We start from the raw sequence: 26,443 nt of genomic DNA, 5'->3' as shown, positions 1-26,443 counted from the left end.
TGTTTTCTGGAATGTTTTTATTTTGGGATGTCAATGAGCAGAATTCACAGTGAGGTAAGAGAGAGGGCGACGCTGAGTTTAGGTTTCGTGTAGCAGGATTGAGGCTTCAAAACTACCAGCTGTGCCAAGAGGTTTGGTTGTTGGATTAGAAGGTGGCAAGTGGGAAGGATGGTCTGAACAATTCAACCAGTGAGTCTGTGGGTAGCTAAGAAGGCACTCGCAGGCTGCAGGGACTTCTGAATCACAGAAATTCTGTTGTCACCTCTCCAGGCTGGAAGTGGCCACAGTCAGACTCTAAATTTGTCATTCCAGGCTATGGATAAGGAACCTTTCCAGAGATAACCCTACTATGGTTATAGTCTCCTTTGCTTACTAAAGAGACAAACAGCCTGTAATGGGTCTCATCCTGCAGCACTTGCATTCCCCAAACTGCCACACCTTCTACAGCACAGGTGAGTTCTCCAGGAGGCTCCAGAAGTTGACCCAAAGTAACATGGAGCTAAGGAGGAAAGCTTTTCCACTGAGGTCTTTCTCAAACAGCGTTCAAGTCATTTTCTTGGTGGTGTGGAAGGGAGTGCCTTTCCCCTGTCAGTAGTTTGGCTCAGAGATGTCTGTGATGTTGGTCCCGTACATTTGGCTCTCCCAGGCCGAGAGCTGTTCCACAAAACCCCGGTGGGGTCTCATGCTCGGTTTGCACTTCAGGAGGTAATCCCAAGCTCCCTGTAAGCAGAAGAAAAGGAAAGAAGTGTTAGGAATTGAACTGAAAGTCATGAAACAGCTACACTTGTAGACAACACGGCTTTGTATTTGCTCCCTGCGCTGGGCGGCAAGAACCTGCAGGCAAGACTTTGGCTGCCAAAGCAGGACAGGCTGGATCCAGATGTGGACTTCAGAGAAGCCTGTCCCGTTCATACTCTGCTCTCCTGGATATGAGGACAGCTCAGGCTGCTTTCATTACCTGGCAGGTATCCTGCATTATTTTATTTTACACCAACGGAGAAATCCGGGCCTGGATTTTCTACCCTAAAATGCTGTTCCTTCCACAGATGATGAACGAAGCAGTGAAGTATCATCAGCCATTCACAGGTAAGCAACAAAGGTTATCATGGTTTTGGATTGGTGTGACCTGATGTGGCAAAAGCAGCTCTGACCCTGCAGTTATCCCACTGCACTAATTACAGCCATCTTAACTATTTATTAGTTCCAAGTAATCACCCAGGGACTCTGACACACACGGGGCAGATCCACCAGCATTGCTGTGCATTACTGCAGCTGCATCCCTGTGTTTTCCCAGCAGTGCTCATCTTCCTGCTTGTAAAAGAGTTTGCCCCCTGCACTCGGAGGGTTGCTTAAGTGTAATGAGACCAAAGGTCAGCAGATAGTGCTCCATTGGTTTGTTTTTCTAATCTCAATGATTCTGCAGGCTCCGAGGCTGATCTTCCAACATTTACTCCTCTGGAACCACGGTGTGGGTGTTTCCAGTTTCCCTGGACTCAACAGATCTACTCACATATTGATTACTAACAGAATAAGGGGCCACACATCCCAAATCTGCCTTGCTTTTAGAAGCTTTCAAAGATCTTTGCCTGGATTGGCTGGAGAATCACATGGGAATCTGTTGCACTGCTTTTGTCTGCAAGAAACAAACTTGCCTGCCAGGGTAATCCCCCCAGGAAAGCTTTGCTCGGCCAACAGTGGGCAAGCACTGCCCTGTCAACCTTTTCTTCTTCTTTTTTTTTTTTTGGCACTTAGTAAAATGCTGAGACCAACCTGTTGATGCCAACTGAGAGGAATGGCAAGGATCAGCCTTTGACTTTTGCACTGCCATGCAAGCCCAGTCTGAAATTCAGTGTGCAAGTGGCTGGTTATCAGCATGCAGGAGCTGTTACACCCATGTTAGTGCAGGGACTGAGCCATGTCTGCAGCCCTGCTGGCACCCTCAGCCTCTGATTACCCACTGGCACACAGCCACGGAAAGAGATTTCCTCTTACGTTGCAAATGTTTGCACAAAATCAATAAAATTATTAGATACAGGCCCAGCTTAAGTGGAGTTTGGATCAATCTGTTCAAGCTCCCAGAGGAGACTTTCTAAACAAGGATGAGGAGATGCTGTTCAGTTCCCATGGGAACTCATTTGCTCTGTGTTAGCAGGTACCATGAGATGGTGCTTAGGGCAGCACAATACCCATGTGTTGTATGGAAAGGGAGAAAGGGCACCAGAGGAGAGGCCACCAGGCTTTTGCACAGCCAGGCCATTCCCAGCCATCCTTCATCCATTTCTTACATTATTCAGAGCTATGGAACAGCATATACTGGCCATCCAACCTGTACATCCCTCCTGAGCGAGTATTATCCCATTCCAGCTTTCTCTACAGCAGCATCTGTGGGAGGGGATTGCTTCTGGAGAAATAAAATGGGGTTTCAGAAGAGGTCAGTGCTGATGCTGAAGTCAGTGGTAAATCAGAGCCCTGCAAACACTGGTTTCTGAACTTCCCTGTAACACCATGGAATTAAGAAGTGGGATTACCTGGAGTAGCTTCCACTCTCTTTCTCAGATCCAGGAGAGAAATACCATGTTCTCTTAACCACAGCTTTAGTTTTATAGCCCTGTAGTTAAGTAGGGAAATGCAAGGATATCACAGGTGCCAGGGTAAGAACTCACAGATCCAAAATCACACTTAAGCCAGCTCCTTAATGGTACAAAGAAGATGCAATCTCAGATCATATAATCAGTTACATTATCAGGTGGATATTCTGCATGAAATCACAGACAGTGAATGTGTTACTGCTACAGTGATGAGGCTTCAGAAAGAGAAATCAAGTGCAGACCCAGCCAGTCTGGGTGGGAACTGTGACAGTGCCATACCTTCAGGGAAAGCCGGCAGGAATGCATGAGATAGGCAATGATGGCTGTGCTGCTCCGGCTTATCCCCAGGCTGGAGAACACCAGCACTGCTCCAACATCCATCTGAGCATCTGAGTAAAGAAATGCCAATCACAAATTAATGATCTGGGAAATCAAGCTTCCAAAGGTAGAGCCAAGCGCTAATTCGGTGACAGCTGACAGGCTGAGCGACAGGAGCCCTCAGGAACCCTGACAGCAGCAGATGGGCACTGCCAGCTCCCATTTCTGTAAGCATTTGCCTTTCTGAGAAATCCACTTGGTTAAAATGTGGCTTTGAAGACCAGGACCAGTGACAATAACCAGTCAATGCTTCATTGCACATCAGTGTCACCTTTACATCAGGGAACTGAAGAAATGTGGTCTACCACGATCCATCACCTGTGGTCAGCATCACTCACATCACCTGCTCAAACTCTTCCCAGAAAGGCTTAAAGGTATTGAAATTTCTGATGAACTGCCTGCTCTCCATGCAGGCTGGAGCAATCAGCTCCCAAACTGGAGGGGACTGAGACTCTAAATCCCTTTCCTCTCTCCATGGACATCACCAACAGGAAGCATGTACATGCCAGCTGGGGCACTGTTTTTATGATGTTTTTATGATGGATACTTTGTGGTGAAAATTGCAAAGATCAGCAAACCCATTTGCTACCACAGGATGTTGTCAGTGGCTCCTAACCACATTAACTCTGCTGCCTGCGCCTAGAAGGTTGCATATTTAATTAATCCTCTCTCTCTCTCTCTAGACAGCATGAAAGTTTTAGAATATTAGCAACCAAACAATAGAATTCATAGGGCAAAGCCTTTTACTGTTGCTGAGATGTTCTGTTGGTTCTGAATTTTTTTTTTCAAGTATAACAGCATTTTCTAACTTATTTCTATAATGAGATACTATTTCTGTTCTAGAACCTGAGTAGAAGTTGCCTCACTCCAATATACACCTGGCATGAGAATATCCACACTCCTCTCGGAGTAAGTGGAGAGCTTTAGTCTGGTGTTCCCCCATAACTGTTACAGTTTGAATATTCTGCTCTCGAGGGCCAAGTAAACAGTTCCACTATCAGGTAAACAGTGTAACACTTTCACAAGAGCTAAAGATAATAAACTCTTGTAGTCTGCCTTAGAAATGTGCACAAACTGATGGGAGAAAGAAACTGTCTTCTGAAACGCTACTGGGAAAAAACATGGGGCACAACGAAAGGCAAGCAAGTGAATTTCAGCATTTGGGCACATGCATATCATCAAATCCAGTTCAGGACTACAAAATTATATCCTCAAATGTTGTTTCCTTGTTTCTTTGCATCCAGTTGTCACTTCTGATATTGTACTTGGATTATAAGGTCTGTGGGGACAGGATGGTCTTTTGCTTCTGAACAACACTCTGCTCAGCAGGGTCCTGGTCTGTGGCAGGTGTTATTTGATAAGTGTGATAAAAGATAACGACAGGGTTTGACAGCATCCCAGGATGGAGCTGCAGGAGCTGTGTCTGCTGTGCAGCTGCAGGCACTGAGCTGGAGAGTGTGTTTTTTTCATGCCCTATCTGATGTAATCAGCCAAAGGCAGGTTGATGCCACCCAACCTGAAAGTCTTCCCGGGCTCTACGGTAGGTTTGCACTGCAAATCTTAAAGATTAGCAGCACCTTGTGGAAAGTTCCCTAGTGTGGGTCACAATCTGGTTTAAATAAAGCTGTAGTGGTTGAAGATTTGGGCTGGTAAGAGCCAAAGGGTTGTTGCAAAGGACTAAGAGGGAATCCTATGGAGCTCTGGTGCACACTTTGCAGCAAACCCTTTTCAGGTCAGGTGGAAAGCTGCCTATTACCAGAGTGAGGTGTTCTTTACAGTGAGCAGGAACATCAGAGTCAGATGCCCTGTAAAATTGCCTCTCTGGATAGTGAGGCAGGTCCAGCATCCATCAGGGTGTGGGCTTGCTTGGGAGTGTACTGATCGTGAATGATTACGACCCTGCTGCCTGAGCTTCCTGTTGGAGTGAATTGCTGTCACTCCCATCTAATATCTAATAGTGAGCAAGGTCTCAGGAATTCCAGATCAGGATCAACTCACCTATGAAATGAGAAATGATGGGAAAGAAAGAAAAAAGATCTGCTTCGAGTGAATCTGGAACAGATATATGGAGGGATTCACCATCTTCTGCAAACCTGGAAAGAGAGCACACAGACCACATGGACCAGAGAAGCAGCTTTGACAAGATGTGTTTGTTGGAGGCAAGGTGATAATTTTGTTTGCTGTTACACATGTAAGATTTTCATCATCATCATCATTAACATTATGATAAGGGATTTGTTATGGTGAGACACTGAGATGTTTGTAACACAGATCCAATTTAATTACTGATTTTCCACTCCACGTGGTATCAGCATCACTGTCTTAACCTACAGCTTCCTTTATCTGAGAGATAAGTGCAAACAGATGAACTGGAAGCCAGAGTGCCTTCACAGCATGTGTGTGTTGGCTGTTTTGTGAACAGAGCCCCCCATGTCACTTGATGTCATTCTCTGTGACAGCATGTCCTCCTTCCAAAAGCTCAGAGAACTCAACTCAGAGAACTCATAGAGCAAAACATTGGTGAGGAATTTCCAAAATGTGAAAGCACATCATGCAGAGGGCATGGGAATATTACCCACAGTGCAGAGACCTTCCTCCAGAGCCAAAGGCATGAGAAATGTCTGCTGGTACACGTCCTGGGTGGTGGGTAATTGGATTTGTTGCTTACTTTGTTTGGGTCACCTCCTTGAGAAATGCCACTGGATTTTTCACTGTGTGAAATGGCATTTCCAGCACAACCTGCAGACTGGGCATGGACAGAGTAGGAAGAAAGGAAGACCAGCAATGTGACACATGGGTGATTTAGCTTTTACACTGATGTGTTTGTAAGATTTTGCTCTGAAAGCTATTCAGAGATATAGGTTTTTCCTGGATGATGGTAGTATATGATAGACTCGAAATGCCATGTGCTTCCCACTCCTCTTCTCACCCAACTCACCCATGGCCTGGTTGAGGGCTGCAGGACTGTATTGCTGCTCTGGGGTAGAGATTGGAAAAATGAGCATGAAATGGTACTGGAATCTGCAGTGAACAACAGAAGTTTCCTTGGAAGTTCACAGGCACTGACTCCTCTGTGAACAGACTCTGTGCCACCTCATTTATTCACATCGCAGACATTGGTGAGAGTAAACCTTGAACTGTTTAACTTACAGTGTTCCAGGCTGTTCAGAGACATTGACTAGTGCTTTGATCCTCAGATCTTTCTGAATTTTTTGGTCACAGGCCTGCTTGAAATTGCCCATATATAACTTTAAAGGCAGTATTTCTACAGGGTATGGCTGGAAGTTGTCTAGTTCCTGCCGGAAAGAAACCATAGGCTCAGGTTAGAGAGAGTCTTTTTTCCATTAGCTTGCTAAGTTCTTAAACATAAGTCATGTGAAGAATTGAACAAGCACTTAGTCAACAGCCCATGACACAATTTAGTGTAATGATTCATTCAATCACCTGGACTTTCTGTATATTGAAGTCTTTACTAGATTTACTGAGAATAATTAACAGCATTGCTGTTGTAGCAGCGCTACTTGAAACAAACCCTGACTAAACAGGAGGTGGAATATATCCTTCCCATTGTCTGCAGGGACTGCAGCATAACAGATCCATTTGATGTTCTCCCTGGTTACTGTTTGCAGGGCTAAATGAAATCATCTGCCACCTGCAGAGCTGCAGGTGCCCTGTAGTGGCACAGCACAACTCTGCAGCTGCTTCCGGCGCCTGCAGCGGGGAGGCTGAGAATGAAAACACACAAGAAGCCTCGACATCCTTAATGGATACTCTGCTACTGCTGCAGCAGCACAAAGCAGCAGGCTAAACCAACAGTGAACAGCTTAAACTGAGAGGCAGGGAGGTACTCTGTGTCCGTGTGAATCCGATGGGGAAGCTCAGCAATGTGTTGCCCTTCACAAAGCAGCACAAAGTGAGTCGATTTTGCCTCCTGTGCTGTAGCATCCCACAGGTCAGCACAGTGTCATGGGCTGTTTCCTGTGAAGCAGGAGGGAACAAAAGACACGTTGCAATGAGATGCTTTCTGCTGACCAGCACCTCCTTAGCCTGCCCTGCCTCAGGTCCTGTCCTAGGTGTGAAATAAAGGGTGATTGTTTCTCATGAGCTAAATAGATCGATATTTGTAGGTGAAACCAAATATTAGGATACTGGTGTTTGAGTGGATGGCTGTTTTCTTTCTGAGCCCATTGAGAGAATGCACCAGCACTTGCTTTGTGATCCTTCCCAATGAAAACACATGGAACACAGTGCTTGGTAGGAATTGCACTTCTGTTTGAAAACATTTGCTGTGTACTATCCCAGATAACCACGTGTGAGAGAGGACCCTGCTTCTTTTCATCATTTGCTAGTGTTTGTTCAGTTATCTGTACTCTCCCCAGGCCAGTTTCGGGGTTATCAGGGAAACATTCCCAGGGTGTTTCCATGAGCTTTCTTTCACGCAGTGGAAGAGGAAAAATGTGGCCGCAAAAGACTCAGTGGTGAGACTCAGGGCAAGCACAGAAATTCAGATGACATTTAATTCCTTTGCTTGAAGTTACTGTGATACTACATTTGCAACACCATTTAACTTGAATTCATCAGCCATCATCAGCTGAATATGAATGCTAATTCTACTTTCAGATTAGTCTCATGTCACCTGAGGCATCCACAGTGTCTTCTGAGTCCCCAGAAAAGGAAAACAAGCTGAAAAATGCCTGTACCCTCCCTTCAGGACGAGCACGTGGTGGCGGGTGAACTCCTGAAAGTTTCTGGCGTGGAGGAATGCAGCTCCTTCCTGAGTATCTAAGGAGACCAAAAAGCTGTTTGCCAGGGCAGGTTCAGTGTCTCCATCATCTGCCTCCCCAACACCCATAGCAATTCCCATTTCATTTAATTTAATGCTCTATAGAAAACCTTGCTAAAAGCTCAGCTTATTCTGTACCTGTGTGCTGCTTTCACCTCTTGTCCCAATCTTTTATTCCTCTCCTTGATTCTTCTGTAGGTCTAGAGAAAGGCGTTTGTTTGTTTTTTTTTTCTCTCCTGTTTTTTCTTTGGGAAATACTTGTAATAAGTTCCCACACGAGGGAAGTATTATTAATTTAAATCTACTAATCATAGTTTTACAGAGGCCCTTTTCTTTAGTTTGCTTTAGGCAAAGGGGGAAAGAAGGAAGTGTCTTAAATCCTCCTCAAGTGTTTTAAACACTCTCCTCAATTAAGTAAATTATGTGAGATGGCTGCTCCTCTTCCCAAGGGATCCATCCTGCTTCCCTCTAGCTATGTCTGCTTTAGAAATAGATCAGCACAATAGAAACCCACTTCTGATTCTTCACACCTTCCCTTTAATGCCTCATTGCCTAGCATTTAGGAATATCCTTCTTTTTTCATTCCCCTCACACACCCACGATTTTTTTCTTTGTAAAGTGATGTAAATCTTTGCTAAAACTATTGTAGACTTTGTAAAGCTCATAAGAGCCAAATAAACATACAGAAGTCCTGCACTCAGCAGAACTCCCTGCTGAAGGATGTGTGAAAGCTGAACAATTCCATGGTTCAAGGAGGGCTGAACACTGCCATGGAAAGGTTTCCAGCTCTCCTCAATTCCCAGTGAACTCCATCCAATCATCACCCCCATTAAAGGTATGACTTTTTAAGTATCATGATGTGAAAGCCTTTTCTAGCCCTCAGAGAAGGAAGTACTCACTCTGGGAATGCACGGGACTCAAGCCACTGTTTCCGGTCCCTGAAGCAGCACTGCTCCCTGAAAGGCAATTGTTGGACAAGCCCAGTCTCAGGGAAATGTGGGGGGGAAAAAAGAACCCATTCCTCACATGCATCAAGGAGCTTTGGGGGATCACCCACAGATGGAAACCAGGCCTGCCAGGATGCTTTGAAATAAAACCTGGATTTTTGAAGCCTAAGAACATACACAACACAGTGAAAAACCAGAGGCATAGAACGGACGATCATTTTTCAAATAAAACTGGGAACATCTGCACCTCTTCCAATGAGTTGCATAAAATTAAATGAGGAATGGGATGAATATCTCTCTGGCAGTGAGGTCTTGACTGATATGGGTCCCACGTACCTGTTTCTTTCTCCTCTTCATCATAGTCACAGCAGCTCAAAACGCTGGTGTTGTAGTCATACACCACACAGTGTCTGACATAGCCCAACTCCTCTGCACTCGGGATCAGATACTCCCCTCTAGGACTCTGCAAAATCACAGAGGAATTCTGTCAGGAGCACAGCTCCACTCTGCTCTTGTGGCATCAACAGTACTGACATCTTGCAAGCTACAACTCTCTAGCTATGTGTTGGTTTGTCCGTGTGGGTGTGGGTGACGCTGAGAGCCCCGGTTAGGAGCCAGAAATTATGCAAACTGCCCTGATTGCTTCATCACCCACAGTGGGGCAGATGCCAGCACTGTCCTTGCGAGACAAGGCTACAATATGTGAGTCCTTGTGCAATATTTTTCCTGATATTCAGCCCCTATGTGCCAATCCTTCGGGCTGCTGAGGCCACCTTTGCTTTGTGACAGAATACATCCCCCCAGTGGCAGCCACCGAGCACGGCTGCATCAGGCACGGGAGACGATGGGACGTTTCCCGGGGGTTTTAAACCAGTTTTGGCTTCCTGCTAATTGCTGAATCGAGGGGTGGTTCGCTCAAACAATGCCCTCACCCGTTCAATCCTGCGGGCTGTAACAATGTGGCTCTCGTCGAATTCACGCTGAGTACGGGCATCTGAAAAAACCAACCGAGACAGAGCAATTGGCTTGTAAAGGTGGAATTCTGTTTGTGATTCGGTCAGCGGGAATTCAGGCACTGGCATCACCCAGAGAAGAGACATTTGAGGCTGTGGCACTTGGGGGTATGGTTTAGGAGTGGTTATGGTGGTGCTGGGTTGATGGTTGGACTGGATGATCTTGAAAGTCTCTTTCCAACTTTGACAACTCTGTGATTTGGTTTTTTAGGAACTGAGGCTTTCTGGTGTGGATATAACGACCTCCAGGACCGATGTGAGTGTGTGTGCAACACCAAGTGATGCCAGCAGCCTTAGTCCTGACCCAAGTGTGTTCCTGTAGCATTCCCAGCACCAGTCCTGTGCCTGCTCTGACCTCTGCCCAACAGCTCTGCCTCTGCTGCCCCAGAGCTGGGCAGAGGGGCACCAGCCCCATTCCCAAACTGGCTGATTCCTTCACCAAAACATTTAATAATATTAAAATATCAGACACCCTTTTGGGGGGTATTGGCACTATGCAAGATGCAAATGCTTATCAGCAATCTTTGTGAAATGGTTGAAAGATCTTGTACACCTCTAAAATTGCTGGAAGTAGAGGGGGAGAGTGTGTATCCATGGGATGGATCAGAGCAGGGAGAGCTGGACATGAGGAAAGCTGGAGCAGGACCAGGCTGAGCACAGTGCCTGGCTGCAGGCAGGGGCAGGAAAAGCCTGGGGCAGCAGAAGGCAGGGGCAGGGATAAGCAGGAGGCAGGGACAGTAGCAGCAGGCAGGGGGCAGGCAGGGGTAGGGACAAGGACAGGGATAGGTAGGAGCAGGAAACAGCAGGCAGGGATGGGCAGGGGTAGGCAGGGATGGGCAGGGGTAGGCAGGGACAGCAGCAGGCAGGAGCAGCAGGCAGGGACGGGCCTGTGCCGCGGCCTCACCCAGCAGGCACAGGTAGTTGGGCTCCGCCAGCCGCGGGAACCGCCGGCACTGGTTGATGATGTTGTAGAGGTGTCGGGGCTCACAGAGCGCCACCCCTGCCATCCCCGGCGGGCTGTCGCCGACTATCGCGACACCCCGATCCCGCCCTGTCCCTGCGCCGGGCCCGGGGAGCGACGCCCGCCCGTCTCCACGGTTACCTCTGCCCAGATCTCGCGAGACTGCCGCCCGCGGCAGGAAGGGGAGGGGGAAGTCTCGCGAGAGGCGGGGCCGCGCAGGCCGTGGAGGTCGTTGGAGTCACCGGGCGCCGCCAGCTCCGCTCCCGCCGCTCCCACCATTCCCGCCATTCCCGCCATGCTGTCCCGCCTCAGCACCGCCACCAGCGCCGCCCTGCGCCGCGGCATCGCCACCTCCGCACAGGTAACGTGGGTGGGGAGCGGGGCCGGGCCTGAGGCCTCCTCAGAGTGGGGCTGCGGGGCTCGGGGGGAGCCCGGGGGGGAACGTCCCCGGTGCGGGGCTGTGGAGCCCGTGTGCTCCCCGGTGAGGGGCTGCGGGGCTCCGGTGCGGCCCGGGACCTCCTCGGTGAGGGGCTGTGGGACTGTGGAGCAGCCCAGGGAGAGCCCAGACCCTTTTCAGTGAGGGTGTGCAGCCCAGTGAGGGTGTAGCTCGGGTGGAGCCCCGCTCCTCGTCGGTTCTGGGCCTGCGAGGCCGCGGTTGGATCCAGCTCCTCCTCGGTTGCGGGGCTCGGTTGGAGCAGGGGCCCTGCTCGGAGAGGGGGCTGGGGGCCGGACAGGAGCTCAGGTTCTCCTCGGTGGGGGGCTGTGGAGCCCAGACCCTCGCGGTGGAGGGCTGCGGGGCTCGGGTGGAACCTGGGGGGAAGCTCCGGTCCGTCCCAGTGAGGGGCTGCCAGCCCCGGGTTGGGCCCAGTTCCTCCCAGGTGAGAGGAACCCATGTGGGGCTGGGGAGGAGCCCAGGCCCTCCTGGATCCTGGGGCTGTGAAGCCCGGGGAGGAGCCCAGACCTGATGAACTTCTCTCTCTGGTGGTGTGCGGTGGGTGATAGGCAGGTTTCCCTGCTTCCTTCCTCTAGTGCAAACGTGCCCCTGCGTTCCAGAGGTTTTAAGAGCTAAAGCTGGTGGCTGGGGTTTAGCAGTAATCCTTTATGTGCTTGAAATCCACCGTTTTGCTGACCCCAAACCAGAGGAGAACTGTTGCTGTGGTTGCATGGGTAGGGACCGACCTCTATCTGACATTAATAGTGCCGGTGGGACACGACAGAGTGGTTATTGGAGCTATAAAGATGTGCTGCACAGGAGAGGCTTGTGTAAGTTTTTTTCATAGGAACTGTATCTTTTAGCAGAGAGGTTTTGACCTCATGGTATCAGCTCAGTCATAAATAGGGCACAGCATTTACTCATGCCAGACTTTGCTTCCCCTTCAAGAGTGCTATGCAAAATTACATCTGTTACAATAGCAAGAAAATCAAGATGAGGTTGGGCTAATCTAGCTCTCGGGTGGTTTATTTCTTGTCACAGCACCGTAATTAAGGTGTTCATGTCGGGACTTGGAGCTATTATGGCTTTATCTGGTAAGGCTGTGATAGAGAATGGCTTTTTCAGCAGTAATTGTATTGCCAAGTTGCATCTCTGCAGGAGACTGGTTCTCCATCACTCTGGAAGAGCATTGCACTTTAAGGTTGTTCTGGCCTTTTTCTCTCATCTGGCAATACTCTACAAACAGGAGCAGAGAGAAATAACGTTCTGCCAGTACACCTGTGAGGGTAAAATTGGTTCACAGGGCAGCCAAGAAGAGTTGATTTTACTTGATTCTCAGCCACATGATCAAAACTGGAAGTTCTAGTCATGTAATATTCTCAGACCTTGATCTTGAGGCAGCTGCAGGTACTATGTTGAATTTATTTCTGGCCTAAACATTTTCTTTCTGTACATACAGTGGTTATTACATTTATTGTAGACCATTAAGTGTACTGATTTGCCAAATGGGAAGGCACATTTTTTTAATACTGGCAATATTAATAGTCTAGAGAAACTACAAACCAGATTTTGCCCTAAGTCAGACCTGGGTGGCAGGTATAAGTCTCAGGCACACATTTCTGTCTGGAGAAAGGTGATCCTTCGGGTTCCTTTGCCCCAACCTTGCTTCCGTTTTGAGCTTCAGGTTGCAAATAAGTTTCCTCCAACTTGTCCTGCCAATAAACCTGGAGGATCCCTGGGAAGCTCTCACGAGCATCACTTGAGGCTGTCAAGTTTGCGTAGTGCTTGGTGAAAAATTGAGAAATAGAGTTAAAAGTAAAGAAAGTGTGGTGGAATCCTCAAGGTCACTGCTGGGGTGGTTGCCAGAAGTTCTGCACCTCGTATTTGTTGTCTCTTTCCCACAGAACAATGCCAAGGTGGCAGTGCTGGGGGCCTCGGGGGGCATCGGGCAGCCGCTGTCCCTGCTCCTGAAGAACAGCCCGCTGGTGAGCAAGCTCAGCCTCTATGACATTGCCCACACTCCAGGAGTGGCAGCTGACCTCAGCCACATCGAGACCAAAGCCAAGGTCAAAGGTACTGCTGGGAACGCCGTGTGTTCCCGAGGGATCCTCTCGGGGGGCTCTGGTGCTGGATCGCTCGTTGCTTGCGAAGGGGAATCTTCACACAGCGATCCTGAAGCCTGGTGTCAATATAAGGAGCTTTTTCCTCGAGCAGTGCATGATTAATTAAGGTTTAGCTGATTAGATTCACATGTATGGAGATGAAAATGGCCTGTGGATGCACTGTTGAAGGGGAATTTGTGATATCTGGCAGGAAACACTCGGTGAAATTATTTCTGAACAAAGCCTGAGTGTTGAATTTAGAAGTTTGACTGCAACTAGACTTAACACTCCCTGGGTATCCACATGAATTCCACATGCTTCTTTTCTGAAGGGACGCTGTCAGGTTCTGATGAAAGCAAAACTTATTCTGCTGATCTTTATTTTGTCTGAAGACCTCCAGAAGGTGACATTTTACTTGAATGTACCTGCCTGAAATTCTCTGGGGGCACTGACTCTTGTGCCAAGGTTTTTGGAGAGTATACACACATAGCAGGAGGAACTGGGGGTTTTCAAAACAATTGAATGTGAGATTCTCACCACTCTGGTTCTGTAAGTTTTGAAACGAGGATAAAACATCGAATGGGATCCATCCATAATTGTGTTTCTTTGCTTTTCAGCGTAAGTTTGAATTGAAGGCTAAGTTAAAAAAAGGAATTGGATGCCTCTGGGTGTAATTTTGTACTTCGAAGTATCAGTTACTTAATAACTCTCGAAAGCATAATGTCTGAGTGTCTTCCATTTCAGGCTTCATGGGACCTGAGCAGTTGCCAGAATGTCTGAAGGGCTGTGATATTGTTGTTATTCCGGCGGGAGTCCCTAGAAAACCAGGTACGTTCTCTTTGTTGGAAAGCCCCAGGGCTGCTTTGAAGTGGATCTCTGCAGTGCTGCTGCTCAAATAGAGCTGTGTCTGGTGCTTTATGGTGGTGTTGGCTTGAGGTGTAAGTGGTCTGTTAAAGCCCCTGACCCAGAGCTGCTTATGGTATCAGGCAGCTCATTCAGCCTCTCTCTCAGACTGTCCCTTGTGAAATGGGCAGCACTGATTTCTTTAGTTCCCATGTGGGGTTGAGGGGCAAAGACCTTACATGAAAGTGATCCTAATTCTCCCTTTGTGTTTCTTGCCCTGAGGCAATGCTCGAGGAATAAAAACCGGTTCATTGTTTCATTTCTCAGGAGAATAGAAATAATCTATTTGTATTGCATCAGTTGTGCAGTAACTTCTTGGGGCATCTCTGAATAAATGCTGTTAAACCTTCCTAGAATGTCTCTGACCCGCACCTTTTCTACTCTGTTTTTCAGTATCCTATTTGGAATGTAACAAAATTCTAGACTTTAATGCCTAGCTCTTCCTAAATCTTCATTTTTCACGGTTAAGTAGTTGCTGCAACAGAAATGGGAGGTGGCACTTACACAACCAGCAGTATTTTGCACGGAGCAGTTGGCATTTAAACTGGAGTTGTGGGGGTGACTTAAGAGAAGAAGGAGAATTCATCTTGGGAGCAATTAGGCTGCTCTGAGTATCAGTGGTGTGGGTCTGTGTGGTCACAGTGTACTCCAGGCAGCTTAGGTGAAATGTGTTCTGGCAACGGGCAGCTGGGCTGGTCGCTCCTGAAAAGGGCTTGTTAGCAAGAGCAGTTATCTTTGGAGCCAGTTCATTACTGCAGCTGGAGAATTTACTCTGGATCTATGAAACCAGGAGCTGATGTGTCTCTGCCCAGGTTTTTGGTTGGGTTGCTTGCCCATGAAGGGGCAGACTGTGGGTAACAGGACACTGCACTGGCTGTGTTTCAGGTATGACTCGTGATGACCTGTTCAACACCAATGCCAGCATTGTTGCCTCTTTGACAACTGGCTGTGCAAAGCACTGTCCAGAAGCCATGATCTGTATTATTTCTAACCCGGTAAGTGTTTTCTGAAGGCTTTGGAATGTAGAGGAAAAAAAAAGCCAACCAAAATCCAGACTGAGAATACTAGAGTAATCCAAATTCTTTTTGAGCAGTATCTTTAAGATCTGCAGTGTATTAGTGGAAAAGCTCTAAAAGCCTGGTTCTACTAACCCATTTTTCTTGGCCGTATTTAAGTCAGAGGAAACTTGGATATAAAAGTGCTTAATATCTCAAAATCTGTGTGACTGGTTATAATACAAGCTGGTGTATTAGCTAAAATTAGGGATAAAAGTCTTAGCTCTCTAAGGGAGGAGCCTTTGTAATGGGAATGAACAAATTTATTGTCTTAATGGTTATGTAAAATTAATGACTTTTATTCCAGCCTGACTGTAAATTGCTCTTCAATTTAGGCATTAAAGTAATTGGCTGCAGCTGATTCCAAGTTGGAAGTGTAGTTCAGGTTGTTTGTTGGCCTGTTTAAGTTCATGCATTGGCTTTGCTATTATACTGCTTTTAATCAGTGCTTGCCTCTTCTTGCTGGTAGGTAAATTCAACCATCCCTATAACTTCAGAAGTCTTCAAGAAGCACGGTGTGTATAATCCCAACAAAATCTTTGGTGTCACAACGCTGGACATCGTCAGAGCAAACACTTTTGTGGCTGAACTGAAGGCAGGTCATGGTTAACAGCTGCTGGGGGAGGGACACTGCCTGCTTTGGTATCAGATCTATACAGAAATGCTTCCAAAATCACTGCAGAGAGCCAAAGGAGCTCGGATTTCTGTGGAGCCAGAGGCGAAGGCAATGATTCCCTGCCTCCATTCTCTAGAGGAGCCTGGAGATAAGGTTTCTTGCAAAACGTGGTTCAAGAGACTTTGACCTTTCCTTTTCATAGCCCTGTGAGTGAGCTACGTGTTCTCCTTAATTCCATTGGCATTTCCAACCCCTGGTGCAACTGGAGGAGAGGGTTGAGTTGTTGTATGTGTTTGCAAGTCAAACTCTGTGCTGTGTGTTACAGGATATTCTGCAAAGTGTCAGAAGCTGTAACAGGTTACTGCTCTTAATAGCCCTGGTGGTGTTTATGTTGTGCTGCTGTTTATCCAAACTTGCAGTAATAATGTCCTGTAACTGTATAAAGTAATCAGAGTAACCTGGAGCTGCCTCTGAAACTCCTGCCCTGTGTAGCACCGGGTTGTAGATCACAGAATCCTTTAGGTTGGAAAAGACCTCCAGGATCATGGAGTCCAACCTTTGACTTACCAATATGTCCATTACCCAGGTGAAGTGTGGTGTTTTCACTTGTTTTTCTTACCCATGTGCTTCAGAAGCTGGAAAGTTTCATGTTTCCCTTAGGGCTTAGATCCAGCTCGAGTAACTGTTCCAGTTATTGGTGGCCACGCTGGGAAGACTATCATCCCTCTGATCTCTCAGGTGGGTTGTGGTGACTGCTCTGGGTGGCAGCACACTCCTCAGGGTGTTGGGGTTGATGTAAAGTGCCTTTGTGATGGCAGTTCATTGCTAAGATAGAGCAGAGACAGTTTTCCCTGCTCTCGTGGCTGCTTTCCTTCTGGGATGAGATGCATGATGAGATGGAAGGCAGCAAGCCAAATCTAAACTCTGGATGGTGTCAAGAGTGTAAATAGTTCCAGCTTTCCTTTAAAGGACTTCGGGATATAAGATCTGAGGTGTGGCAATGGCAGGTCATCAGGAGAAGCTCCCTTCATGCATCTAAGCCAGATTGAAATGCAGTTCTTAAGCAGGCTGCAGCCTCGTGGGGAGTTGGCTGGGATATGGCCAAGGACAATCTGCAACAAAAAGGGGAAAAGCTGTGCTCTAATTGGGGAATAAAATATCCTTCACAGAAGGATTTTCTTAAGGAATAAGAGCTTTGGAGCAGCTGTATGCTGAGAGGGTGCTTTGGTTAAGCAGTCCATTGGGAGAGACACAGCTGTGCTTAAGCTACTGGCAGAACTGTGTCTGAAGGTTTAGTAACTTCTAAATACTGCTGGGAGACTGGATCCTTCATAAGGCTCTTGACTTCCATAATGCCACAGTGACCCGAATATTTACAAGATGACTTTTTGAAATTCCTAACGCTTGGAGGGCATCCGTTTAGTGCAAAGGACTGCACAGGAGTGAGGAACCACGGCAAGCCCTGGTTTGGCTGCAAAGCTGCAGTTTGTCCTTGAGGAATGTGGGCATGGCTGGGCTCCTGTTCCAGCCCCGCAGTGACCAGTGGCCCTGGTGACTCCTGCAGTTGGTCAGTGTCACACAAGTTGTGAGCTGGGCTAAACCCATTTAGTTGAGAACTACTGGTAATAACTGCAGTGCTACAAAAGACATCATGTGGGTGGCCTTGTGCTGAATCTGGAGGGGTTCTGGTATTGGATAGTAACTTTTTTTTCTTTCCTATCTAGTGCACACCAAAAGTGGAGTTTCCTCAGGATCAGCTGGAGAAGCTTACAGCAAGAATTCAGGAAGCTGGCACTGAGGTTGTCCAAGCTAAAGCAGGAGCAGGTGGGTTCTTGAGTAGAGCTTTCAAGTAATTCTTGTTATCTACCTGGATGGATGCAGTCCCCTGCAGTTTAATCTTACTTACAGTTTATGAACTGCCTATTAGGGATCTAGCTGTGACTGCCTGAGCTGTGCTACCAGAAGTAGCTCAGTATGTCAGACTAAACATTAACTGATCCCACACCATATATGGCTTTAAAAAGAATCTTCTCTGTCAAATTAAGCTGTTTCTTCTATAAATCTGGTCAGCTGGATAGCATGTAGCTGGCCAAGAGCTGCTGCTTTATCCAGCTGACTGTGAGCTTGAAGTCAGTGACACTGGAGCTCTGTAAACATACCCGTATGGAAACCTTTGATGCACAAGAAGGTATCAGATTTCATCGTGATCTGTTCTAAAAGTGGTTTAACTCTTACAGGATCTGCCACCTTGTCCATGGCCTATGCTGGTGCTCGATTTGTGTTCTCTCTGCTGGATGCAATGGGTGGAAAGCAAGGGGTTGTGGAATGTGCCTTTGTTAAGTCGGACGTAACGGAGAGCCCGTACTTCTCTACACCTCTGCAGCTGGGAGTACGTACTTTAAATCTTGAGGCTTATTAACAGCAGCTACTGATGGAGTCTTGTGGGTTTTACTCAGTGATTTCAGTTTAGCTGAATGCCTGGTATTGCTGGAGTTAACAGCTGAGTGTACTTTTAAGAGTCTTGAGTATTTGGGTATGGTATTTAGGCACATAGCTCGGCTTGGCAAGGATGCTGCTGCTTTTATCTGCTCTTAAACTGCAGATCACTGAGTAACCAGAGATTCAGATTTGGCTTAAGAGGTCATGCTTGCCTCAAGTCAGGCCTGTTTACTCTGGGACTTCATATGATTATCAGAGTCAGCCTGACCTGCCATAAGCAAAGCCCTCAGAAATCGAGACACATGGGGAGCTACAGCATGGATTAGGATTCATAGCTTGCTTTCAGAACCTCTTCTGGACTCTGGAAGTCTTCCTTTTGTCACCCTTATCCCATGGGAGTGATGGAGGACAAGGATGCTTCAGCCCTGTCGTGGCTGCTGGGATGCAAAAGGTGGTGTCTGCTGTGTTAGGGGCAGGCTGATGAGGGAATGGAAGCAGAGGGGTATTAAGAGGGTAGGGTTTGGATGTAGACATCTTGAAAACCCAGGAGTGCCACTCTAAAGCAGTTTGAGATTGCAGGCCAGTGGCAAGCAAAGGACATCGTCTGGGGGGAGTGATTCTCTTGCTAGATGGTGTGTCTGGAGGTGGGAAGGAGCACTTGCTATCAGTTTCCTCTTGAAGGAGCTGCTGGACTTCCTTCAGGTTTCACACTTGTGAACAGTGAAGGAGAAGTTTGTGAGGGCTGTAGAAGTTGCCACAGATAGTAAGAGGTTTTGAACCTTACCAGGATGCACAGGGTTGGCAGACTAGAGATGACAGAGGTCCAGGCTGGGTCTCTGTCTCAGCTGGGTAATACTTAGTCAAAGCTGTTAAGCTACTCTTTAGGTCAATTAATGGTTAATCCTTAAATCCTCTTTCCCTCAGAAAAAAGGAATTGAGAAGAACCTAGGCCTTGGCAAGCTCTCCCCCTTTGAAGAGAAGATGGTTGCTGCGGCCATGCCTGAGCTGAAGGCTTCTATTAAGAAAGGAGAGGAATTTGCAAAGAACTTCAAGTGAAGAGTTGATGATGGGGAGGAATTAACTTCCTTAATTTATTAAGGCATCATGTCACTTTATGACTTCTGATTCAAAGCTCATGCTTTGGTTGAAGTCTGTCTGTATTAGCTTGATGCTTGTTGCCAGTGCAGAGTCTAATCATCAATAAAACGGCCTCATTTTTTCAGTGTACCATGTGGGCTTTTCCTGATGCACTTTATCTTTTGAAGTTAAGGCTTGTAGATCTCTGAGAGGTTAATGGTTTCAGTAGAGATGAAATAGCCTTGTAAGGTGGGTGAACTAGTTGCTCCCAACTCTGCTGCTGCCTGGGTTTTGGCTTGGGCTCCTTGTTCAGCACAGCCACTGGGAACCAGGTGTGATCAGATAAGATTAAGATGGGTTGAAGGGGCTGCACCAGTGATCCAAGAGGTGATTTTCCAGGAGGTGGCATTACCTCTGTTACCTTGTGTTACCTTAATCTCTTATGTAATTTGATTTTTAAAGGAGTTAGTGAAAGAGCATGGTGTTTGAAACGTCAGTCCTGCGCTAAGACAGTAATTAAACTGCTGAGAGCGACTTCTTTCTAGTTAGGAACAAAAGCCTTGATTTAGCATCTCCATAAATTTCTCTTACATTCATCCTCTTGTGAATATAAAAATAAATGTCTGCAAGAAGATGGTGATGACGAGTTCTGTTGCTGACTTCTTTGAAGGTAAGCTTTAATGAAGGAAGCAATTAATTCACTCTTCCTCCGTGCTCTGTGCTGCTTACGCTGTTGCTTTGAATTGCTCTCATCTGTGTAGGTTGAATTCTAAGTTGAACAGACTTTATTTAGATGAGGAGAAGGAAAAGCCAAAGCCCAGCACCTCTGGAGGAACTGAGGGGAGTGTTGGTTTGAGCCAGAGAACCTGGGGCAGAAGCTTCTCAGAAGGAAGATACTTAAAGGTAGTAGATGCTCTTTGGTCACTGCCTTTCTTCTTCCTCCTCCCACTTCTTGTATTCTTTCTTTTGAGCTGTCTGAAATGGGTTTTATTTTTTTTATTTTAATTGGTTCATCATTCTGAACCAGATCACACAGTTGTGACTGTTGAAGATGCATTGATTATCAAGTGCCTGGTTCTTTCCCTACCCTGTGGAACATGTGGGCAGGGAGGACAGCAAGCACAGTCCTTGTCACTCCTCTCTGCAGAAATTTGGTGTGTTGAAGCTTGGTTTCTCTACAGGAATAGTAATGGAATTGAAGCGTCGGCAGTCATTACTCAGCAGGCTTGGAACAAAGTAATTATTAGGTGGTATTAATAGAATTAAAGATTAAAGAATTAAAGATTGTGTTGGAGGGGGGCATGGGAGGATGTCAGAACTGGAGGACACTGAGGAGGAGTGAGTGGCCAGACCTGGTGAGTGTGGCACAGACTGTTCCAAACAAGAAATGGAAAGCATATGACAGACTGCTGTAACACAGGTCATGGGGTGTAGGGGTCTTGCAGGCCTGTCAGCAATTTTGTACCCAAAATAGGCAGCACAGCTTATTAAAAATGGTGTGTATTGACCTGCCAGAGGTGTGTGCCATGGTCTGTGTGCCCAGCTGGTCCAGGGGAACTGCCATCCAAAGCTGCCAAGGAACCAGCTGCAGGGAAAGCCTGGCCTTGCACCCAGGAGGACAGGAGCACACAATTGTTCCAGTCCTGCTATTTTTAATGCAGCAGATAGAGCAGATTTCTGAGCGTTGGAGACTTTTAAAACTTGAGGTTCATCTTGTGGCTTAGGTTATTCTATCTTTTCTTGTGTCAGCAGTCCAAATCCAGCAAAGTCTGGAGGAATTGCATGGACAAGCAGAAAGCTTCGCTTGCACTGGAAGGGACTCAGGGACAACATGGGTGAGTGGAGCTGAGGCAGAAGAGGATTATTCCTCAGCACTTGCTGACTTGTAAATTCTCCAGGGTCTCCTTCAAATCCCCTGAATGTTGACAATGTCCCCTCACTGTTTGGTTTTTGGGTTTGTTTCTTTTTCCCCCAATCCCATGCCTCGTGCTTGGAGTTGCAGCTATTCCCTGTGCCTGAAAATCCACTCTGTTTTGGGAAGGGAAAGGAGGCACACTTCTTGTGGCTTTCTGCAGTGAAGTCAGGGGCCAGAAGGACACTGTCTGAAGAAATGGTCTGTGTAGGTGTTATCCACTTGGTTACATGTGCTGTCCTCATGGCTGAGCAGTTGTGTGGTGGGTAACTTAATCACTGTGAAGACTGGAGATGGTTTGCAGAGGGAAGTGTGGGACATACCCCCGCTTTTCTCTGAGTTGATTCCCTGGAGGAGGAGAGGATCTAGGGCATACCCCTCCTCAGGAGGAGCAGGGTTTGGCTGGGTGTACCCAGATAAGTGAACAGCCTGCTCTGGAAGTTGTTTCCTGGTGCTGTGTCTCCAGGACACACGACCTTCATCCTCTCTCCTGTAAGTTGCTGCAGCAGGGCTGCCCTGCTGAGTCACGGCGCTCGCTCCTGTGCCGGCAGCCTCTGGTGTTTACCTCCTGTGGAGGTGAGTGACCAGGGCTGGAGGAGGTGGAAAACCTGCCCCGTGCAGGACTCTTGGGTTTCACCCTGTTTAATGTGCAGACTTTTTGTCTTGATGGTCTCTGAGCACCTCTTCCAGTGCAGCGACATTTCTTTGCACGGAGCTGCCGCCTCCTCGGGCAGCCCAGCTCTGCGCTGGAGCACAGATGTCAAGATACAGAGGAGTTGTGTGTTAAGAGTAATAAATAAAGGTTCTCCAGATGGTCATATGTCAGGTCACTCGATCCCACCTGCTGTTCCTGTACTGCTGGAGCAGCATATTAAGTGCAGGAAAGGATAGAACAAGGAGAAAAGCAAATTAAACAGTATGGCTTGAGTCTCCTCCTGGTTAACTGCAGTGTCCCAGGAGTCTTCAGGTGGGATGAGCAGGCTGGCACACCTGTGTCCCTTATTCCTGGGAAATCTGTTTTCCCTTCCTGGCTCTATTTAAGGGTAGGTGCTTTGGTGTGGGGGTACAGACCTGCCACCCCTGAGCCCCGTCTCACCCCAGGGGGTGCTGTGGGTGGTAGGAGATGGGGACAGCAATTTACCTTTGGATAAGGCTGGTACAACTGCCGCAGTCATGGCTGAGCCCTGGGGACAATCGATGGCATTTTGGTGATATTTAGGAGAGGGAGAAGCAGAGGAAACAACAGGAAGACAGTTTAGTGAAGCCTCTTCCTTGCCAAAGCTGGCTGCCTTCCCAGCTCCGGCAAAGGAGCAAAACTGGAGAGGCTGGAGGTACTTCAGAAAGATGTTGGATAACTATCACCCTCTCTCATGAGCCCACCTCCAAAACTGAAAGCATCCAGGGCCCACAGCAGGTGCCAGGACAGAAAGTGTTGCTTCTGTCCTCCTGAGCAACTACCAACACTGTGGTACCCAGTGTCCAGCCTTGCATTACTGGGTCTGGCAGTTCATCCTCTGTCCAGGGAGATGGTGGATGAATGGGGAAAGGAGAGGGGGAAACACACCCCAAGGTTGGTTGGGCACAGCTGGGGGTGCAGACAGATGTCCCCTGCAGTCAGCTCAGCTTCCTCCTTCCCTCACAGGGCCATGGTGAGGGCAGGAGGATCAGAAACCATGGGAGCTGCAGTTTTGCCTCTGCAGAGGCCTCTCCCCCTCCCTTTGCTCTCCCGCCTGGCCACAGGCAGTGTGAAATCACCACCTTTGCATTCCCTGCTCTTGATTTACTGAAATGCCCGAGAGCTCCCTCTTCCCTCCCGGGTGCCTCAAAGCAGAGCTGGAGTGTGGCGCCGAGGCGGGAGGGTTTGTTTGCATTTATAGGGAAACCTGTTAATAAAGGAGACCAAAGGGACTGCTCTTTTCCTGGCTGCGGGAACAGATGGCTGGATAACGCAGTGCAATTAATATGCAGGGAGTCCTGCCGGGGCAGGGATTTGATTGCCTGTTAGGAGAGGTTACAGCGCTGGAGCTGAGCTCTGCCACTGCTCTGCCTGTCCCTGACACCTGCTGCCTGCAGGGGCTCCATGGGGACTCTGGGACAGATTGGATGGGGTCACAGAGGAGGCTGTGGGCACTGGTCATGGGGAAGGATGCAGCTGGGGGCTCTGGGACAGCAGCAGGTCTCTGCTTCTCCCACCTTGAGTGATGCTCAGAGAGGGCTGCCCTTTGGGTTTGTAAAAGCCTAGGCTGGGTCTGGTGGTAAACAGCTGCTTGGAGATACTTCCAGGCTCATTCTTTCCTCCCATACTTGTTTCTCCTCTGAGTCTGGAGGTTTCAAGGAAAGCAGGAAGCGGCAGATCCTTGATGAGCCAAGGGAGACGTGCTGGGACATGGGAGGTCTCCTTGCCACACAGGTACAGAGTGTTTCCCAGGGCTTCAAAGTGACCAGACAAATCCATGAGGAAGAGAAACCCCCTGCCGAGGGATAGGAGGGTTAGGAAGCCCTGGGGAAGCAGGAGACCCAGCAAACCCACCCCAGCATTGAGCAGGGCCACGTGGCCACGAGGTCAATCCCAAATCGATGGGAGCCTCCAGCCGCTGGCCCCAATCGAACGGCCCAAGGTCACCCCGGGTGCACTTGGGGCTGTTCCTGTGCCCTGTCCCCATTGCACCCCGGGCTCTCACAGGATCGTGGGGCCTCCCAGCCCCTTCGTACCTTTGCTTTGCCTCCCCCCCCCCATTTTCTGGTGTTTCTTTCCCCCCGCTGCCTTGTCAGGGTTGCTGAGCACCACCAAAGCCAGCGCCAGGCTTTGATCAGGGGCTCCTGCCTGTGCTGTGCCAGCAGCACGTTCCCGCCCGGCACTGCCGTTCCTGGCCGCCCTTTCTTCTGCGTCAGGAGGCGGCTGGTGGGGATGTCGAACCTCAGCGCGAATCCTTGCAATTAGGCCTGTTCTGCTGCCTGCCTCGTTTGATCTCCTTTAATTATTTATCGCCTTTATTTTTTTCTCCTTCCCAAATCCTCGGTTTCTTTCAAGTGATGATTTTCCCCCTCTCCCCCCAGCCGTGGCTGGCTCTGTCTGTTTGCTTGCAATTACCGACCCTTCTCCCGCTCCTTCCATCTCTCCCCTTTTGTTCTCCACCAGATCGTCCCTTCATGACGCTCTCCCAGCTTCACCCCTCAGCTCTCTGTCTGCCTGGCAGCTTTTTCTTCTTGCTTTCCTCCATTTTTCCCACCCAGATGGCTGTTGCCTTTCTCCATCCCGTTCCAGGTGTGGTTCTGGCTGTGTTTGCTGCTTGTGCCAGCTCTCTGGCTGGGATCCTTCACCCTGGGCTGGGCTATACTCCCACTGCTGCTCTCCCAGGCTGCTGCCCAAAACCTGATGTGGTCCTGCTACAAAGCCCTGGCTCCTGGCCAAGCCGAGGCAGCCCCATGGGGCTGATGCCCCCCCTCCCCCCCAATGCCAGGATCTCCCTGTGCTGCTTTTGCATTCCTCATCTTCTTTGTTTCTCAGGACCTGATGCATTATTCAGCGCTGCGGACTCTGCGGGTGTTGGGAAGATAATGGTGCTGCAAAGGGCACAGGCTCACCCTGGGGATGCTGGATTTTCCTGTCACGGGCTGTTTTCCCCCTCCAGCATTAAACCAGGAATAGCCCTGACCATGCAGGAGGTGCTCCTAGGAGGTGGCATCTGCTGTCACCTCGGGGGGACATGGCAGGCACAAAGGCAGGAGCAGGGGGAGGCAGCAGCAGCCCTGGAGATGCTTCAGAGGCTGCATCGCAGCTCCCAAACCCAGCCCCACTGCTCGGCTGAAGTTTAGTAGAGACATGGATTCAACATGTGGCCACTTGTTTATGTAGTCCCTACATGAATAACGGATGTGGGACACAGGTTTTGCACAGCAGACGGTAAGAAACAACCCCAAAAGGCTGTTAAATCCTTGTGGAAAGAGGATGCTCGTGCCCTTCACCCCATTCACAGCTGGGCACTGTGTCTCCCCCAGTTGGACCTGTCCCCATGGCCTGCTGCCACCTTGACCCATGGGGAGAAAGGTAAAGGATGGAGTGATTTGGGGCTGGTGCTGGTGAGCAGTGCTGCTGGCAGCAGTTTGGTCCCCAGACCAGTCCTCCCTCAGGGAGCAGAGTGGGGACATTCCCACCTGGACAGGTCTCTTCAGCCTCAGCTGAGCCCAAAATCTCCCCTTAGACCCCAGCTCTGGCTCTCCATCCCTGTCTCCTCAACAACTTTCCCCCCAAATCCCCGCTCTGAGGCCAAACCTCCTGTGGAGCAGCAGCAGGGTGCCTTTGGGAACCAGCAGCCAAATCCAGGAGTGGTCCCAAGGGGAAGCACTGCCCAGGCGGTGCAGGGGAAGCTGAGCTATGGGATGGGGGGCTCTGGGGTGACCAGGTGTCCCAACCGAGGTGGTTTCAGGGTGTTTTGGGCGGCTAAACCCTTGCCCTGCCCACACTGGGCAGTTTTGGGGTGGCTTTGGGGTGGTTTAGGAGCTTCATCCCTTCCTGGCCTGCAAGGAAGGCAAATGCTCAGCATCACTGAAGGAAATGAGAATTAATTAATAGCACCGGCTCGTTTCCTGTGTTACAGCACTGGGGAATGTCCCCAGTGGGGACCTGGCACCTCCCACATCACCCCAGACACCTCAGGCAGCCCCAAATTCCCCACATCTGCAGGGATGGGGATGTTCCAGGTGGTCCCAGGCATTGCCGGTGAATCAGCCGGGAACTGGGAGGGGGTGGGAAGCACTGGGGGAAGGTGGGGCATCGTGGTGAGGAGGTAAGGGGTGGGATGAAACTCAGGGTGGGATACAGGATGGGGTGTGATTCAGGGTAGGATATGGGATGGGATACAAGGTGGGATATGGGATAGAGTGAGCTGGGTTACAAAGTGGGATATAGGGCCGGGTGTCCCCTGTAGGGCCGGGTGTCCCCTGTAAGGTTGGGTGTCCCCTGTAGGGCCGGGTGTCCCCTGTAAGGTTGGGTGTCACCCGCAGGGCCGGGTGTCCCCTCTAGGGCCGGGTGTCCCCTGCAAGGCCGGGTGTCCCCCGCAGGGCCGGGTGTCCCCCGTAAGGCCGGGTGTCCCCTGTAAGGCCGGGTGTCCCCCGCAGGGCCGGGTGTCCCCCGCAAGGCCGGGTGTCCCCCGCAAGGCCGGGTGTCCCCTGTGGTGTCCCCTGTAAGGCCGGGTGTCCCCCGCAGGGCCGGGTGTCCCCTGTAGGGCCGGGTGTC

The 26,443-nt window shown here is 49.1% G+C and overlaps 2 protein-coding genes across 4 annotated transcripts; one reads left to right on the top strand and one right to left on the bottom strand.

The window, feature by feature from the left end:
* Nucleotides 1-10,827, bottom strand: STYXL1 (serine/threonine/tyrosine interacting like 1). 3 transcript variants are annotated; one of them, XM_064677831.1, is made up of 10 exons: nt 10,614-10,827; nt 9,629-9,690; nt 9,033-9,159; nt 8,649-8,705; nt 7,603-7,748; nt 6,117-6,262; nt 4,965-5,059; nt 2,868-2,977; nt 2,529-2,608; nt 1-720 (listed from the first exon to the last, which is right to left on the bottom strand). In XM_064677831.1, exons 1-10 carry the CDS (start codon nt 10,714-10,716, stop codon nt 699-701), a joined length of 948 nt encoding a protein of 315 aa, XP_064533901.1. In that variant the 5' UTR covers nt 10,717-10,827; the 3' UTR covers nt 1-698. The 3 variants fall into 3 exon arrangements, with proteins under 3 accessions (XP_064533901.1, XP_064533899.1, XP_064533900.1); XM_064677830.1 differs by lacking the exon at nt 1-720 and adding an exon at nt 2,356-2,401; XM_064677829.1 differs by lacking the exon at nt 2,529-2,608.
* A 27-nt stretch (nt 10,828-10,854) lies between these two features.
* On the top strand, nt 10,855-19,445 carry MDH2 (malate dehydrogenase 2). The gene is made up of 9 exons (XM_064677828.1): nt 10,855-11,031; nt 13,008-13,176; nt 13,950-14,033; nt 14,994-15,103; nt 15,633-15,758; nt 16,440-16,517; nt 17,504-17,603; nt 18,017-18,168; nt 19,143-19,445. Exons 1-9 carry the CDS (start codon nt 10,966-10,968, stop codon nt 19,272-19,274), a joined length of 1,017 nt encoding a protein of 338 aa, XP_064533898.1. The 5' UTR covers nt 10,855-10,965; the 3' UTR covers nt 19,275-19,445.
* The last annotated feature ends 6,998 nt before the right edge of the window (nt 19,446-26,443 follow it).

Source organism: Pseudopipra pipra, chromosome 21 (assembly GCF_036250125.1).
Source record: "Pseudopipra pipra isolate bDixPip1 chromosome 21, bDixPip1.hap1, whole genome shotgun sequence".
NCBI classification, from domain to species: Eukaryota; Metazoa; Chordata; class Aves; order Passeriformes; family Pipridae; genus Pseudopipra; species Pseudopipra pipra.
This window is presented reverse-complemented; position numbering and strand designations above follow the sequence as displayed.